This window comes from Mustela nivalis, assembly GCF_964662115.1.
Source record: "Mustela nivalis genome assembly, chromosome: 6".
In the NCBI taxonomy this organism is placed as follows: Eukaryota; Metazoa; Chordata; class Mammalia; order Carnivora; family Mustelidae; genus Mustela; species Mustela nivalis.
In genome coordinates, this window is record NC_139025.1 from 85,437,137 (window position 1) to 85,454,342 (window position 17,206).

Genomic DNA, 17,206 nt, shown 5'->3' on the forward strand with positions numbered 1-17,206 from the left:
ATAATCACAACCTCCAAATTTCAACAGAAGGTAACTCAGGCCTCTAATCAGGTGATTTCACAGCTATCTGAATACACAGATGCTTATTAGAGTAGGAATAGACCCAAATCACTTAAAGGATTAAAATGCCTGTTTCTTAATTGGTGAGAGCCTTCTATTCCATGGGGGCGGGAGTGGGGGGCAGGCAGCATTTCAGTGTTGTTGCACCTTGTGGAGAGATTAGAGTTTGTGCATAGGCTCTGTCCTAGCGAAGAAATGAATTCACCACTCTCTGGCAGTATCTTTCTCCACCTGCTTCCACCATATCCCATCTTATGGCCTAAAGGAAAGGTTCTCTTATCTTTCATTAGGATTTTCAGTCAGCAACCTGGTCAGGGAAGAGGAGAAAAAAGTCTTGATAAACTTGGGAGCTTTGCCACAAAACCATTAAAGATCACTTTAAATGTACCAGGCCAATAACCCTTTTTGTTCTTTAGTAATGACTGTGTAGTTCCAGCTCCCTTCCTGATCTTCCCATTCTGTGTATGGCTACTAGAACTTGAAGTGGCAGAGTTGGATCAGGGATCTATAGAACCATGATAGAATCATTCCTGACCTAGTGTCCTAGTTTTTCTGAAAACTCCAGCACTCTCTGGATCTTTAGCTTGCTGCAGATTCCTGTTGTAAGTAGTTGGCCTTTTACCTGGACCAGCTCACTAAGTCAGTTATTAGGGGCAGCTTATTTGTTAGGACAAACTAGCCTGAGAATTATCCACATTTATCTACAAAGTTGGGGTGTAGGAAATGTGCAAGAGCTGTCTCACATGACTATCTCAATGCAGGTTACCGCAGTGCCATTGGATTCTTACTGCAATGACCGCAGTGCAGAATATGAGCGGCGAGTGCTGAAGGAAGGAGGGAGTCTGGCAGCCAAGCAGTGTTTGTTAAATGGGGCCCCTGAACTGGCAGCAGACTGGCTAAATCGACGATTCCAGTTCTTCCCAGAGCCAGCTGGAGGACTATGGAGCATCAGGCCTCAGAATGGCTGGTCTTTCATCAGGATTCCAGGTAAGTTCTCTGTTCTTGTGGAATGTGTTCCCAGCTCTGGCAAGGGAAGAGGAACCGAGGAGATACTCCATGTGGTGGCTTTAGATACTTGGAAGTGCTTGGGGTTTGTTTCCTGTTTTGCCCTTACTAACTTCATAGGTAAAAATACTTGAGTAATTTATGACTTAAGAGAGAAATGTTCTTTAGATTTGTGCTTACGTACTCTCCTTTGACAAGCCTACAGCTGAGAAAGGAATGCCACTCTTTAAAAAAAAAAAAAAAAAGAGCTGGGGAGAGTAAAGTTGGTAGGAAAGGCTCCAGGTCGAATGAGTACAGTTGTCTTGTGCCATTGCCAGTAGGGTGAATGAGAATGTCGTCACTTCAGAAAGCCTAGTTGAAGTAGCATAAACAGTGTCCTGCACGGAGCACTAGAGATCTGAATGATAACCAGAAGAAAAACAGTGTGTTTTGTGCCAAAACGCTAGCAGATTCCCAGACCTCCTAGAGTCAAGGTCGAGGGTTGAAAGGAAACTAGGTTTTCATCTTTGCTTTAGTGAGACTACTTTTAAGGAAACTGAACACAAGATTCCTAGGCTTATGTTGCAAATACCTGCTAGCAGACTAGAGTGCTAGTTGAGGCCTACCACGTTAGTTTTGGTCGTCCAGATTCTCTGATACTTTGATTGTATTCTTTTTACTGGATATAATGAAAGTAAATTAGCGCTGAGTATTCAAAAGAGAGAATCTGCCAAGTGTCAAGGGATTTTGGGTCAGCCTCATCATAGCTGGGATTGGAAGGTGCTTTGAACTAGAAGAATCCATCCTGAGTTTATGAGAGCAATATAATATGTGGCCTCGTAGCAGACTTAGAACACCTGAAAGCAGTGAGTGAAGGTGTACTGTTGGAAAACAAGGGGGAAAGCCCACTTGTAAAGCAGGCCTGGTTAGTAGTGGGAATAGAGGACTGAAATCCAGCAGGTCTGGAAACCATTGAATCCCAGCCATAAGATGAGCACAGGTGTTGAAAGAAGCAAGACAACATCTTATTTCTTCTTTCTCCCTTCTTTACTCTGGCTCCTAAGTTCCCAGTACAAGAGTAGAGGGCTTATTGCTGGCGCTGTGGGAATCTCTTGTGGCTTTTCCTGTTCTTTGAAAGAAAAATGGACCTTGTTTAAATAGCAGGAAGTGTCTGAGTTCTTTTCACATCGATAAAAAGCACCAGCCTCACTGGCTGTTTACTGTGAGAACCAACCAGCTCCTCACTGACCCCATTGTGCTCTGTAGACTAGCTGGGGCAGGGCAGCGAGGGATGGGGGGATGAGGGGTCACTGGAACCCGTGTTTTATCTCTTTTTGCTCTATACTTTTATATTTTCTGCTTCCTTGGGAAGGATTGGTTCCATTATAGTCCCCGAAAGACCAAAATCTCCTGGATTTCACACCTTGAATGCATCTCCCTGTTTCCCCAGGAGGATATTTATTCCTTTCAGAAGTCTTCTCTCCTTGGAAAAAGGAGGTATTTCATCTATTAGCCTAGTTTTACTGCCATGGAATATACTCATTTTGTCCCTAAATAGGCTCTTACACAGTGGCCAGTTAAGAAGTTGTGTCTAAGATACTTTAAGCCTGTACTATAGGATTGTGGAAGATGTTGCAAGAAAGAGGATAGTTCTGTACAACACTTTGAGATCCTGTTTTAAAGTGAGGTTGGACTTGGCACAGTCAGCCTAATTTCTAGGGGATTGTGCTCTTCTTGGCTCTGTGCCCTACTTAGCAACAGGTGGTGCTGTTGTCCAGTGCAACTTCGGTAGCTCCTGAGAAATTGAGTAATGGATGCTAGGCCTGAAAGATCCCAGTGTGTAGAGGGAAAGAAACCCGTTTTTTGTTTTTTTTTTTTCTGCCTGTCTTTGTAAGGACAAGTACTGGGTGATGAGTTAACATGCTTAACGGAGAAGCAGAAACACTGTTCGTTGCTTCAGTATTCAAAGGCTATGGCTGCAGTCTCTTTCTGCTTAGTCCTTTTCTTTCAGGGCAGTCCAGAGAAATCCAGTCCATCCACTTTCACTTCCCACATACACGGTAATAGCTAACAAGTGCCGCTTTTGCTTCTCTCAGGTGCTTCGGAGTTCTGTGTGCGTCTTTGTCTCTGAGCCGCCTCCTCTTAGCATCATTCATTCTAGTTAGCAAAGGAAAGGAGATGTGGGAAGCAAGGATGTGTGAAAACTATTGAATCACAACTTTGAGATGAAGCTTCTCAAAATGCAGACACTAGACTGATTTACATACGCTAAAATATTTGTGTGGAGGGAGTAGATGTGAATGGAGAGGGAAGATAAGTAGTCTGCAGAGATCCGATGAACCTAGCTTGCGTACTCTTCTCAGTGATGAAAACTGTATATGGGCTTTCTTTTTTTTCCACCGTCCTGCGCTTTTAATGAAAAAAGAAAGAAACTTACTGTCTAAAGCTGATTGGTAGCCCTGTGGGGAATGCTTAGGAGCTATCAAAATTGAGGGATCCCAGGGAACCCAATTAAAAGAGAAAGGTAATTGTGACAAGAAAATGTTGAAGTTGTTAGGAAAGCATTGCCGCCTGATCAGACTTGGAATTCATACAGGCCTCCTTGTCTGGTGCCAGGGACAGGGCCTAGCATTTGGTTCTGTCCCAGCTGCAGTCGTTTGATTGTGTTGGTAAGGAGATCAACAAAAAGAAGAGCATTTCAGTAATCTAAACAGGACCAAACAAAGAGGCTGAACAAAGGTGTGTGTGCCACAGTGTCGGGGAGGGGGTGGTGGAGGGAGAGATGTGGCCTGGCAGCGTTCCGAAGGTGGGAAAAGGCAGGCAGCAGTGCAGAGGAGTAAACATCCAGGGCCTGTGGCTTTGTAGCAAAAACAGAGTGGCTGATGATTTGTTATGGTGCTGTCAGCACATCCGTTCTCGTTCGGTTTATACAATGATTACGACTTGGCAAATGGTGGCGAGAACAGAGAAATACCCATTGAGAACTCTTGGATTGCTCTCAACAGTCAGCCTCTGCATTCTGAGGGGGGAAAAAAACGGGTTTGAACCCAGAAATTAGGGATAGACCGTACGTTTTTTTAACAGTTCCCTTTTTTACTTTTAGTGGTTAGTTGTCTGTGTTGTCTCTCTATCCTTTGTGTCTCCTTTTTTACATCCCATGACCACTTCCACATATACACTTAAATCTCCCGGCCCCTTCGGCCTCGTTTCTTCCCTCTCTTAGTAGCAGCGATTGTTCAGGGCATGTTTATGGACCAGTCTGCAAACAGGAAGCTCTACTTCCTGAAATGTGATGGGAGTTGAATGATACTGAATGGATAAGATGAAAATTTGAGAGCTAAGTGCTCTGTAAAGATCTCTGGCTAAAATGCTTTTTTTTTTCTTTTAATGGGCTGAGGAAAGAGAAAGCACGAGTTAGTGAGTAAAAGCAGCTTCCATTTCACAGAAACCCAAAGTCAGTCCTTCTGAGAAGCTGAACAAACTTTAGTGTCTTTATTAAATTACAGTTTAGGATAATGATATTTACTAGCCAGTCTATTCGAAATCATCCAGGAGAAGGAGTTTGTATTTACACAGAGGGGCAGGAATGGATATGTGTATTTGGATTTCTCGATATTTAAGTGTCTCCAGAGACAGGCAAAATAGCCTTTCTCTACATTCTCGTGCTTTCAGGAGGTGTAAACCATTTAGCCACAGAACTAGCAGAAACAAATATCTAGAGATAGGATGAAGAAGGAAAAGCAAGTTTCTCAGGTCACCTAGAGCAGATATGACATGGACCTCACTCTTAGACGTCCATGTGTACCTGCTGTCCCCTGAGTAAGGACATGGAGAAGGGAAACTTTCAGTTTTCTTAGCAGCAGATATCTGATTGGGAACTGTCCTTTGGAAGGGAACCTACACCTCCCCCTTTCAGGGTTCTTCTCAGAGCACTACTGGATCATGACTTAACAGTGCTGTGCATTCTTCTCTAGAGTTACTTTCCTGCTCTTGGGATGACAAGCACCCTGGTTGTAGTAATTTTGGCTGCATACAGCTTTGCAGTGAGTGATTTTGCTGCTTCAATTAAATACAGTTTCCCCCTCCTCCCCCCCCCCTTTTCTTCTCCCCAGGCAAGGAGAGCCTCATCACTGACAGTGGAAAGCTGTATGCCCTTGATGTCCTCCTGACTCGGCTCAAGTCTCAAGGACATAGGGTCCTTATCTACTCCCAGATGACCAGGATGATAGACCTGCTGGAGGTAGGAGAAGGAACCTTGGGGCCTAGGACACCGTGACATTTAACTTGCAGGAATCATATGTCTATGACTAATGTCCGTCCTGCTTAATGGGAACCCAAAACTTGTCTTTGTGATTTTACAGTGTGTAAAGTGAGGAGAAGCAGCTCCAGGCAGATCTGAGAATATGCAAAGGACTTTTACCTCCTTCCCTACACCTGTGAAATAGAATGTCCCCTACTCCTTCCTTTACTAGGGAAGAAATTCCCTAATTTTAAAGGAGAGCAGAGTTAGGAATTACTTAAGAAGTCCTCTGAAATTCTGTATGGAAAACAAGACTTAAGATTAGTTCTCTGTGTAGAAAACCAGAGAGCAGCTGTTCATCCTGACTTAATGTAGCGGTCTCAGCTTGACTCCATATTGTGTTCAGCTGGAGGAACTTTAGAAAATACTAATGTCTTGTCCCATCCTCAGAGATGGTTATTTAATACCTTTGGAATGAGGCCTAGGCATCAGGATACTTAAAAAAGCTCCTGAGGTGATTCTCACAGGCCGGCAAAGTTGAGAACCACTGGGTTATGTTGAAAGATACAACTTGTTTGACTGTGCAGGGCAACTTCTGTTTCTTCAGTTAGCTGTGTTGACGTTCCCTCTGCTTTCTTGTTGTCTGAGTGGAGGTTAATTACTTGATGGAGAGGAAGTCATGGACATGGAAATAGGAGAGTGAAACTGAGGACAAATAACCACAAGCCACCAGAGTTAGCGTTTAGAGCTAGAAAATTGAAAAGCTGGTGGTTGGGGGGCTAAAGCACCTGGATGTAAGTAGTATATAAATATTTGCATGTTTTTCCATGGGCTTTTTATAGCTAAGGCTTCATATTCTAACCCTGCTACTCCAGGGAGTAGCTGGTAGTAAATATGTGGAAATTGGAGCATAATTATCCCTATTTAGGAATAAGGGAGTAGGGATCATATCAGCACAGAAGGAATGAAGGGCTAGCATAGGGAAGAAGTTTTAGGTTTCTGGAAGCCAAGCCTGGCTTACTGAATTTCTCAGTCAGTAGTTTGGTAATGCCTTAGCAGGCTCTTTTTAATAATCTGGCAACTTCTTTTAGCATATTTGAGGTCACTTTGATCACTAAGTTTGGCATTTAATACAGTGTTTAGTCCCTCGAATGCTGTCAACAGGCTGAACTATCTGTTTTGTCCTATGGAATAGGTTACCTATTTCTAAATGATGGAAAAATGCTTATTGCTGGCTGTAAATCACTGTAAGAGAAGTAATTAAGCCTCTGTGTTTGCTGCAGATCTTACCTTGTGTTAAAGGTCCTAATAGCAGTAATCCAAAATAAAAGGACTGCCTGCATCTTTAATGTTCTGTTCAAACCAAATGATGTCAACAGCCCAAAAATATGAGTAACTTTCCTTCAGTGGGGCTTCTCTTACATAAAGTGCACTTGCCTTGTCCTGAAGTGTCAGGGAAGTACAGATCAAGTAGTGATCTTGCACTGCTGTGAATTATAGAAAAAGCAGTATGCTAAAGACTTTGTAAGAGAAATGATCTTTTTTTTTCCCCAAGACTATGTCAGTGTATTTTGGAGTCCTAAAGTTGCTTCATAATAAAGGAAAGTTAAAAAGTAAGTGGGGTAAGCTACCAAAAAATAACTGGCTCTGAGAGCTGAAGGGGAGTGTAGATGGTTTAAATTTTATGAATCCTACATTTTATTTCTTCTTTCTATGTATTACACCCTTCTAGGTACTCCTAAATGGTACCAAAATAAGTGATTCAAAAGTATAATGAGCTTTGTTCAGGATGAGTGCTGTAAACCCTTCCCACCAGGTGCACTTCCTATCTCTAATCCAGCAGGTTCTTTGGAGAGGTTTGTGGGAATGCGGACAATGTGGGTAGGTTTTACAAACATGGCAGCCTGAGAACCTTCTCTAAATATAGTTGCATCTCTCCATGGGGAATTCGAAATTAGGGAAAACTGAATTTCACAGCTGCTGACATTCCTTAGCCGTATGAATAACATGCATCTAGAATGCTGAAGCCAGAAAACATTGCTACTGTTTACATGTTTTTACTGAAAACCTAAAGTGAAACTGTTGTCTAGTTTCTTTTTAACACTATACTATTCTTTTTCCTTCAACATTACATTTCCTAAAAGTTCATTTGTCTTTCTTTTTTTCAGGGGGAGGCGTTCTGTTTATTTTAATACTGTTTACTCAAATGACCCAGAGTCAAGAGGCTGGACCTCAAAATTTATTTTGTGGGCATGGAGTTAAAATGCCCACAGTGTTTAATATATGTCTAATCATTTATTGAAGTGTAAAGATATTGTGGATCTTATGGCAGTGCAGGATTAGGTCTATATTTCTTTACCTTTTCAAAGAGTTATTCTGGGGTTTGCTTTGTTTTCAGATTTTACTTACTTATTTGACAGAGAGAGAGACAGCGAGAGAGGGAACACAAGCAGAGGGAGCGAGACAAGGAAGGCAGGCTTCCTGCAGAGCGGGGAGCCTGATACAGGGCTCCATCCCAGGACACTGGGATCACGACCTGAGTCAAAGGGAGACGCTAAACCGACTGAGCCACCCAGGCGCCCCTGGGTTTTTTACTCATTGTCATAATAGAAGCTTTCTGTGTAAACATTCATTAGAGTCGTGTTTCAGCTTTAAAACATGACCTGGCATGTGAACCTAAGAATCATGTTATAGAAAGGCCCTTCTGTATAGATGTTTTCCCTTGAATACGCTTGACCTTGCTTTAAAGGTCAAAAAAAAAAAAAAATACCTTGACTCTTGCCTTGTCTCTTCATTCTCAATGTGTTGGGGGTTTTGTTTGGTTAGTTTTAGATTAAAAAAAATTTTTTTTTTTGTGATGCCTGGGTGGCTCAGTGGGTTAAGCCTCTGCCTTCGGCTCAGGTCATAGTCTCAGGGTCCTGGGATTGTCTTCCTTCACCTTGGCTGTCTGTTTATTTCTAGGACTCAGAAAAACCAAAATATGGTAAAAATCCACAAACTTCTGTATGACCAGTTTTCTATTTGGGGAGAAATACTAGTTCTGGGCACTTAGTATTTGCTCAGTATTTTTTTATGAAGTGATTGATAGCCTCTTTCTCTTGGGCAAAAATCTGACTTTAAGTTTCTTGTGAATATATCAGATCTTATTCCAAATAGAATTCTGTATTCAGAAATGTCTTATTCTTTCCCACGGTATCCAAGTACTGTTTCTAGATAGGGGATAAGAAAGCAGACTGCTAAACTTCCAGGGCCAGGAATTTTTAGTGTGCCACAGGCAGAAGTCAAAGCCATAGATAGGGGAGGATATGCTAGATCCCTAAATGTTATATTACAGATTTATCTTATATTTACTGAGTCATCTGTAGGGTCTTTGCTGGTGGGGGTGCTCTGGAAGCAGACCAGACCTCTCTGCAATTGAGATGATGGTGTCCAGCTGGATGTCAGACAAAGCTTTTCCTACCATCACCATTTTTACCCGAGTTTGGAACTTTTCACCCCCTACCACCATATTCTGACAGTTGCAGAAAGCTTTTAACTCACTACAGATGACTTATATCATCTGGGTTGTCTCATTTGAGGCTCAATCCTGTTGGATCAAGCAGCTAAGACTCTAGTTGAAGGAAGTAAGTGTCAGTATTTTCTCTGAATACTAAAGTACTTTGAAAGGGTCAATCAGCTGGTACTGTATGTGGTGTGATTGTTAAGTACTGAAACCCAGACAAATTTTGTACGACACAGTGTATGAGAATAGTATAGGTCAGAATTAAATCCAGATAATTTATAGCTGATGATGGCATTTGAGACACTCGGTTGTATAACTTACCTGTTCAGCAAGTACCTCACTTGGATAGGATTCATCCAGAATAGACCTTCTGTCATTCATAAGCTGCTTTCTCTTAGAACTCCTAGTTACCTTCAGGAGCTGTGATTCTGAACCTACCGGGAAGCTAGGTTTGCTAAAACTGCCCCCCAAAAAAGCAAATTGGGCTCACTGTTACCTAGCATTTTGATTAGACTTTAGGAATGAAGGAAGGAAATGTGTCAGCTTACAACCACATTTATTCTGTTTCATTCGTTTCTATTCAGGCCAAGCATGAGCTCAGCAGATGTGAATATAGGTTATAGGTGAATATAGGTTCGTTTCTTTTCAGGCCAAGCATTGTGCTCGGCAGATGTGAATATAGGTTAAATGTTGTCTTTAATTTGAAGAAATGTATCTAATGGAGGTTATATCACACACACACAGCTGTCAAGTGTACTCTGATACTAGAGCCCAAAATGAACCAAAAACAGAGCTGAAGATAGCAAGATGGATACCTTTATTTCTAACTGGATCACTTGCGGGAGGGTTCCCATTGATAGTGACTTCTGATCTGAACTTAAATGGAATTTTAATCATCAGGGAGAAAAGCATTCCAGACTAAGGAAGCCAGGTGTAAAAAGGCACAGGGATGGGAAGGGAATAACACATATAGGGTGAAGGCAGATTATGATTGACCTATATATGCCTTGTAATTAGGTCTTGCTCCAAAAGACTCTTTGTATTAGATAAGAGAAGGATGGCTGCCATGTTTCACTCATTTGGTGTAATTTGCTTGGGCAACGGAGAGGTTATAATAGAGACTGAGGGGAGCCTTATTCTTTGCTATTGATATACCCCAAAGATGACAAGTGGCATGTCCAGGAAATAGTTAACACCAGGAGGAGGTTTGTGGATCATGAGTCTTTCCCCCAAACTGTTTGGGGAAAGTGAAATTGGGTTGAAGTGAATAGCAGAGGCAACTTTGAAATAGAAGACTCAGAACGGAAGGCTCTTGTTAGAGATATACAAACAGTTGCCTTTATTTTTTCAAATGCCCAATTACCCTTTTTTCTGTGATGATAATGGATGGAGATTATGGATATGTATTAAGAACCTTATGTGGGGGGCTCCTGGGTGGCTCAGTGGGTTGAGCCTCTGCCTTCAGCTTAGGTCATGATCTTGGGGTCCTGGGATCGAGTCCCGCATTGGGATCTGTGCTCAGCAGGAAGCCTGCTTCCTCCTCTCTTTCTGCCTGCCTCTCTGTCTACTTAGGATCTTTGTCTGTCAAATAAATAAAATCTTTAAAAAAAAAAAAGAACCTTATGTATCTTCTGCCTGACACACCACAACCACCTTTCTTCCCCTAGTGGTGGTGAGCTGCTCTTCCATGTGGAAAGCATTTTAATGCTTAACCCTTTAGGGGTTAAGCTGGGGGCTCTAGGCACCAATTAACTTGAGTTCTAGTCCTAGCTCCATTACCCACTACCTACATGACCTTAGAGAACTTACTTAACATCTGTACCGTGGGAGGGCAGATTACAACACCTGTCTTAAAGATGACTATAGTGAGGATTAGATAAGCAAAATACTTACAGAATAGTGTTTGTCACTTAGTAAATGCCCAGTAAATGCTAGCCACCATCACCACCACTACTGCAAGATGAACCTAGTACCTTTTAATTCACCACTGAGTTGTGTGAATGTTTGCTTTTATTTAGTGTACTTTATAGGAGTGAGATGTACTTGTGGAAAGTATTTTGAGTTATACTGATAACCTCTGCAGCTACTGCTTTACAAGTAACTTTACAAGTTACTTTACAAGTAACTTACAGATAGGATCCACTTCTCAAAGTGTATTTTAAGAGTGGTTTTCAAACTAGTGGTGTGGGGTAGAGGACAAGAAAATTAGGTAGAGATTAAGCAGGTGGGGCCCTGGGCTCCCCCTTCTTCATCAACCAGAATAGTAATGCCTTTTTTTGGTAAGATTTTATTTATTTATTTATTTGACGGAAATTACAAGTAGGCAGACAGAGAGGGGGAAGCAGGCTCCCCACCGAGCAGAGAACCTGATGCGGGGCTCGATCCCAGGACCCTGGTTTCTCTTCTCTCTTTGTTTGTTACCTGAGCCAAAGGCAGAGGCTTTAACCCACTGAGCCACCCAGGCACCCCCAGAATAGTAATGCTTTTTATCTATTTTATATTAGAGGGGTTTCTTTCTTTCTTTCTTTCTTTCTTTTAAGATTTTATTTATTCATTTGAGAGAGAGAGTGCATGCAAGCAGGGGCAGAGAAAGAGGGAGAAGTAGACTCCACTGAACAGGGAGTCCAATGCAGGGCTTGATCCCAGAACTCTCAGATCACGACCTAAGCCAAAGGCAGATGCTTAACTGACTGAGCCACCCAAGATCACTTACATACAGGGGTTTCATATAAGATTTCCCTTGGAAAAAGAAAAAGTTCCAGTGCTTTTGAAATAGTATAATGATGTTGTTCTCCAACAATGTTTCTCAAACTTAAATGTACTTACAAGTAATACATGTTAAAACACAAATTCTGATTCATTAGTTATGGGGTGTATCCCTCAGTTCTGCATTTGTATTTGGTTTGTTTTTTTGTTTTTTGTTTTTTTTTATTAAAAGTAGGTTTCCTGCCCAGCATGGAGTCCAGCACGACCTCAACCACCCTTGAGGTCAAGAGTCAGATGCTTAACTGACTAACCTACCCAAGTGCCCCTCAATTCTGCATTTTTAACAAATTGCGGGTGTTGCCAGTGCTGCTTATCTGAAGGCCATGCTGCAGTAGCAAGATTCCGATGGACCCCGTCCTACCTTCTCTTTGTAGTGGTGGTTCTCAGCTGCAGATATAGGGTATCTCTTGCACTCATCTTTGGAGGTTTTTAAAAATAAACCAGTCTGGGCCCTATCCCAGACCTACAGAGTCTGAGTCCCTGGGGTGGGTGCAGGCACATGTATTTTTAATCCCGGTTGAGAATCACTACTCAAATACCAAGAGTACATCTTGTCCATAACCCCTTTGGCTTCTTCAGTATTTTTTAAAAATAGTATCTAGTAGGACTGTATAGCTCTCGAGACTTCCTAAATGTTAAAAGCCATAATTTTTATTTTATTAGTTCAAGCAGTATTAGAATTTACTTTGGTTAGTAGTTATTGATCCCACAAGAATCCACTTGAGAGTACTGATGTTTGTATTTATTTAATTAACGGAGGATACTAAATTATGAGACAGCTGGAAGAGTCACAGTTCGATGACTTAACAATTTATTGTCAGAATTTGTGTTTTGATTTGAACAAAATAGAATTTGACTTTATTCTAAATCTTTAGATTTTTTTAGATAATAGAGAAGCTGAACTAAGCAGAGAAGTGGGCACATATCTTGAAATTAGCATTTGAAAGAAATGAGGCGTTTCTTTCTTTTTTTTTTTTTTTCTTGGTCATAAAATAATGGATATTTTATTCCAGCTCTGGGGTATGAAAAAAAAAGGAGGGGACATATCCTTCTATACACCATTCTAATTTAGCTAACATTAATTTGAAAAAGCTAAAGCAAATATGTGCATGTATCTGTATAAATATTTATATATACACATACATATTTCATAAGTATTGATATATTTACTCTAGTTTTTTATAAACACACCTTAAAAATCATTAAATGCATCCCAATACTTCTGCCTCTTCATCAATCACTTAATATTGTTTGGATTAAATTCACAGTTTGTGTTTTAATCTCTTATGTGATTGGTCAAACTGTACATTACATTAGAAGATGTGAGAGAAAAGCTTTGTTTAAAAGTTACACCCCCCCCCCCAAAAAAAGCTATACTCTGTGTCAGTTACCCTTTACATGATTTTTACATCATTATTTTCAACTTCATACATCTTGTAGTTCTGTACGCAGAGTATTTTAGCTTCTAGTGCTGTACATATCTACATCTTCTGGATGGGACTGTTCATGATGCATGAGCGTGGGGCCAGGCATAAACTGAGGTGGATTCTGATTTTGTCTTTGTTTCAGAGCTGAGTTCTGCTGGCAAGGAAACTGAGTATTTCAGGCTGCCAGTTGTTTTTGCAGGTATTTCTAGTGTAGCAGAATTTCCTAGCTTAGATTTTTCTTTAGGTTTAGGAAGTGATTCTTCTTTGTTGCTTTTTGTCCACAATGATTTAACTGCTCCATAAATTTGCTGGCTTACAGTATATGCCTTTTCCCCAGTTACCTTTGCAATTATTACTGACTGAACTGGGTAGCAAACAGTTACTCCTAAAGTGGCCAGCCCCAGTGGATAAGCAATTTTCTTAAACCTAGAACCTTTTTGGGGCGCCTGGGTGGCTCAGTGGGTTAAGCTGCTGCCTTCGGCTCAGGTCATGATCTCAGGGTCCTGGGATCGAGTCCCACATCGGGCTCTTTGCTCAGCAGGGAGCCTGCTTCCTCCTCTCTCTCTCTCTCTCTCTCTCTCTGCCTGCCTCTCTGTCTACTTGTGATCTCTCTCTGTCAAATAAATAAATAAAATCTTTAAAAAAAAAAAAAAAAAAACCTAGAACCTTTTCTTGCTGAAACTGTAATCACTCCAAGTTTTGGGAGAAAATCTTGAGGTGGATTCTTCAGGTAAATATATGCATCTTTTCCAAATTGTACTGTATCCATAATCCCATTTTTCATAAACACATAAACACCCTTGCACCAGCCAATATAATGACCAGTTGTACTGCGGATGGATGCAAAGCCCCTTTGTAAATGACCAGGCTGCTCTTCAACATATTTAGACTGCAGAGGTGGTGCAGTATATATGGGAAGCTGCTCCGGTTTTACTATCTGCTTTTTGTATTCTTCTTCTTTAGCTGCAAGCACAGTTATAGATGCACATATCAGACCTGCAGGTACGGGTGTCAGCTTTCCCATCATGACCAAGTGTGATTTATTCCTAGGATTCAGGGGTGGTGCAATATTCCCTAACAGCCGCCATATCTGTGACCTTCTCCGCCAGAGTTCTCATATGGTGGGCCAAATGAGGCATTTCTTTCCAGATTAAATTAGTATCCTTTCTAAACCACCCAGAATTTTTATTTATTTACTTTAAGATTTTATTCATTCATTTGACACAAAGAGAGATCACAAGTAGGTAGAACAGCAGGCAGAGATAGAAGGGGACCCGAGCCAAAGGCAGAGGGCTTAACTCACTGAGGCACCCAGGCGCCCCATAAACCACCCAGAATTTTAGAGACACATCTAGAATAGCTTTGGTATAGCCAGAATTTTTTTTTTTTAAGATTTTTTTATTTATTTGACAGAGATCACAAGTAGGCGGAGAGGCAGGCAGAGAGAGAAAGGGAAGCAGGCTCCCCACTGAGCAGAGAGCCTGATGCGGGACTCGATCCCAGGACCCTGAGACCATGACGTGAGCTGAGAGCAGAGGCTTAACCCACTGAGCCACCCAGGCGCCCCATAGCCAGAATTTTTGAATGAATACTGGATTGCTTTTTTTTTTTTAAATCTCTGCCTTCATCTTTTAGCTGTTTTTCTGTGGTGTGAGGGTGTATTCCTCTATTCTGCTTTTAGCTGCTTTTTCCATGTCCATTTACTTGTTGTTTTGAAGCTATTTACTGAAATCAGATCTAAACTCATCTAAGCCTTCTGAAATCCCACTGCTCCCCTGGGTGGAAGAGCAAAGGCTTAAAGCAGTAAATGGAAAAGATTCACTTCTGTTGCCTCAGTAACAGGCTCTCTGTAATCAGCATTGCTTTGACTATGGTCTAGGATTAATACCTCTGGTGTCATGCTGACCTTGACATACAAGTGATATCAACAGAAAGATCTATAAGAAGATTCCTTCATCAATGCTCTCACTGTGGTTAGAAATTCTGGTTCAGAAGGCAAGAGTGCTTGTTGCAGAAAGCCCACCTTGTGGTAGAAGTCCAACCAGTGGCTGTCTCTGTGTATAATTTAGTTATTTGGTTGTTCTGGATGGCAGCATCTCCTGATTGGATTAACTGCCAAGCTATAGTGAGCCTTTCAAGACTATCTTCATGCTCTCATTTTTCACCTTTTTCCTTGAATCCTTCCTTATGTAAAATACCCCTACTCTTCTGCCATTAATCCAGTGCCATTATAGGGCTGTCCCACTAAATATGAACTTGAAACTCTTCTTTGAATATGTTCTACTCCTCTTTGATTATCAAAGCCCTTAGAGAGCCACTGGAGAAAGAAAGAAATAGTAAAAATATATACAAACCACAATGAAGATGTGTTCCGCAGTGAGCTTGTCTACTTTGTCACCAGCCTGTCCTCATACATACCCTAGCCAGAGACCTCTGCCAAGCCATTAAAGGAGTTTGGGTACTAACTTGCTCTGAGAGTAGGCTGCCACACGCACTGTACCAGCCATACCCAGCTGTAGCAACCTTGTGTGCTGAGACACCCAACCAGGTATAATAAGAAAATATTGCAACAAATGAACGTCTGACCATAGAGAATTAACACAGACATCTCCCAAATGTAGAAATAACTAGTCTTTTTCAATAAGAAAAAGTTATTTTAGAACTGAAATAATTGTTTCATGGTGTTTCTTATAAATAAGCAGGTATGTTGAGTTTTTTATAATGGTTCCTCTACAAATGGACTTTTTGAAGTGTAATCCATATAGTCGGGGGTAAGAAAGGAAATCAGTGCTCATTTGGACATCATTTGTAAGAGGAATTGCAGCTTCTAAAGATGGCATTGTGTTCTCTCCCTTGCATCTCTTGAAGTTTCTTCTCCATTATTAAAAGTTGTAATTCCTCTTACAGGTGAAGTCTAGAACATGCTCTGCCATGGAAGATTACCTCATCTTCTGTTCACTCTGATGCTTAGGCTTCCCTTAACAATGATGCGTGCTTTGGGGAGCAAAACACTAGAGCAAGTTCCTTATGGAAAGAGAACTAGATATTCCATAGCTGTGAGAAACATCTGGTCACTGACTGAAAGGCCATTTTTGTTACGAAATTTCATTTTATTTTGTTGGTTTATTTTCATGAAACCTACTGAAATCTGCAGGAATACGATTAGTTTCCAAGTTGAAATTGAGGGTGGCTATAGTCTTCATGATACCTTCAGTTTTCACATACAGGCAGTGAATTCATTTGCAAGTTAAGTTCTCATACTTTTGAGATTACTTTCTTCTTGTTCTGGATATAATGACTTGCCCCAGTAAGGATGAAGTAGAAGGTGGGTAGATGTTGTGGGAATTAGAACACAGCAGTTTACATCTGATTTCTGTTTACTCTGATTGGCAGGAATACATGGTTTACAGGAAGCATACCTACATGAGGCTCGATGGCTCATCCAAGATCTCAGAGAGGCGGGACATGGTTGCTGATTTTCAGAACAGGTAACAATAATAGAAATTATAAAAATTCTCATTTAATTTTCCTTTAGTGCTTAAGATGATGAGTTTAAAAGAGATCTCAGCATCCCTCATACTTTTAAGCAGTCACGATATAGTCATTTTAAGAGGTAGCAAAATCGGCTTTTATTGGTTCAGATCAGTGTGTGTGTGGGAGAGAGAGAGAGAGAACAAATACTTAATAATTTTTGTATTCAAAATGTGCCTTCTGGGGCACCTGGGTGGCTCAGTGGGTTAAGCCTCTGCCTTTGGCTCAGGTCATGATTTCAGGGTCCTGGGATTGAGCCCCGCTTTGGGCTCTCTGGGAGCCCGCCTCCCCCTTTCTCTCTGCCTACCTCTCTGCCTACTTGTGATCTCTGTCTGTCAGATAAATAAATAAAATCTTTAAAAAAAAAAAAATACATGTCTTCTTACCGAATTAGCTACCCTTTTATTTGGGCAATAAAAGAAATGATTTCTCTGTATGAATCAAGATCCTCCTTTATGTGGATAATATATGTGTAGAAAGAAATCCACAAGGCTGTATTTCTAAATGTTAACAGTGGCTATCTCTGGATATTGACTTATAGTTGATTTTTAGTTTGTTTTCCTTACCTCTTTTGTATAAGTTTAAAGAAAATACCTTCCTTTTTCCTGTTTTCCCTCTAGCACTGTAGTAGTAATACAGTACAGTATGACAAATCGCCGTGATGCCCAATCTGTTCAGCTGGCGGCTCTCAGTTAC

At 41.1% G+C, this 17,206-nt stretch overlaps 1 protein-coding gene and 1 pseudogene across 4 annotated transcripts in view; one reads left to right on the plus strand and one right to left on the minus strand.

The window, feature by feature from the left end:
- The window catches only part of INO80 (INO80 complex ATPase subunit), a 139,150-nt gene that overhangs the window by 97,893 nt on the left and 24,051 nt on the right, over nt 1-17,206 (plus strand). For all 3 annotated transcript variants that reach the window (XM_082735541.1, XM_082735540.1, XM_082735539.1), the window contains exons 26-28: nt 822-1,047; nt 5,157-5,284; nt 16,373-16,467. In XM_082735541.1, coding sequence (XP_082591667.1) covers nt 822-1,047; nt 5,157-5,284; nt 16,373-16,467 — 449 coding nt within the window. The remainder of the gene's footprint in view (nt 1-821; nt 1,048-5,156; nt 5,285-16,372; nt 16,468-17,206) is intronic.
- Nucleotides 13,011-14,133, minus strand: LOC309867145 (MICOS complex subunit MIC27-like; annotated as a pseudogene). Its single transcript has 3 exons — nt 13,646-14,133; nt 13,321-13,433; nt 13,011-13,206 (listed from the first exon to the last, which is right to left on the minus strand). The product of its transcript is annotated as an MICOS complex subunit MIC27-like (transcript).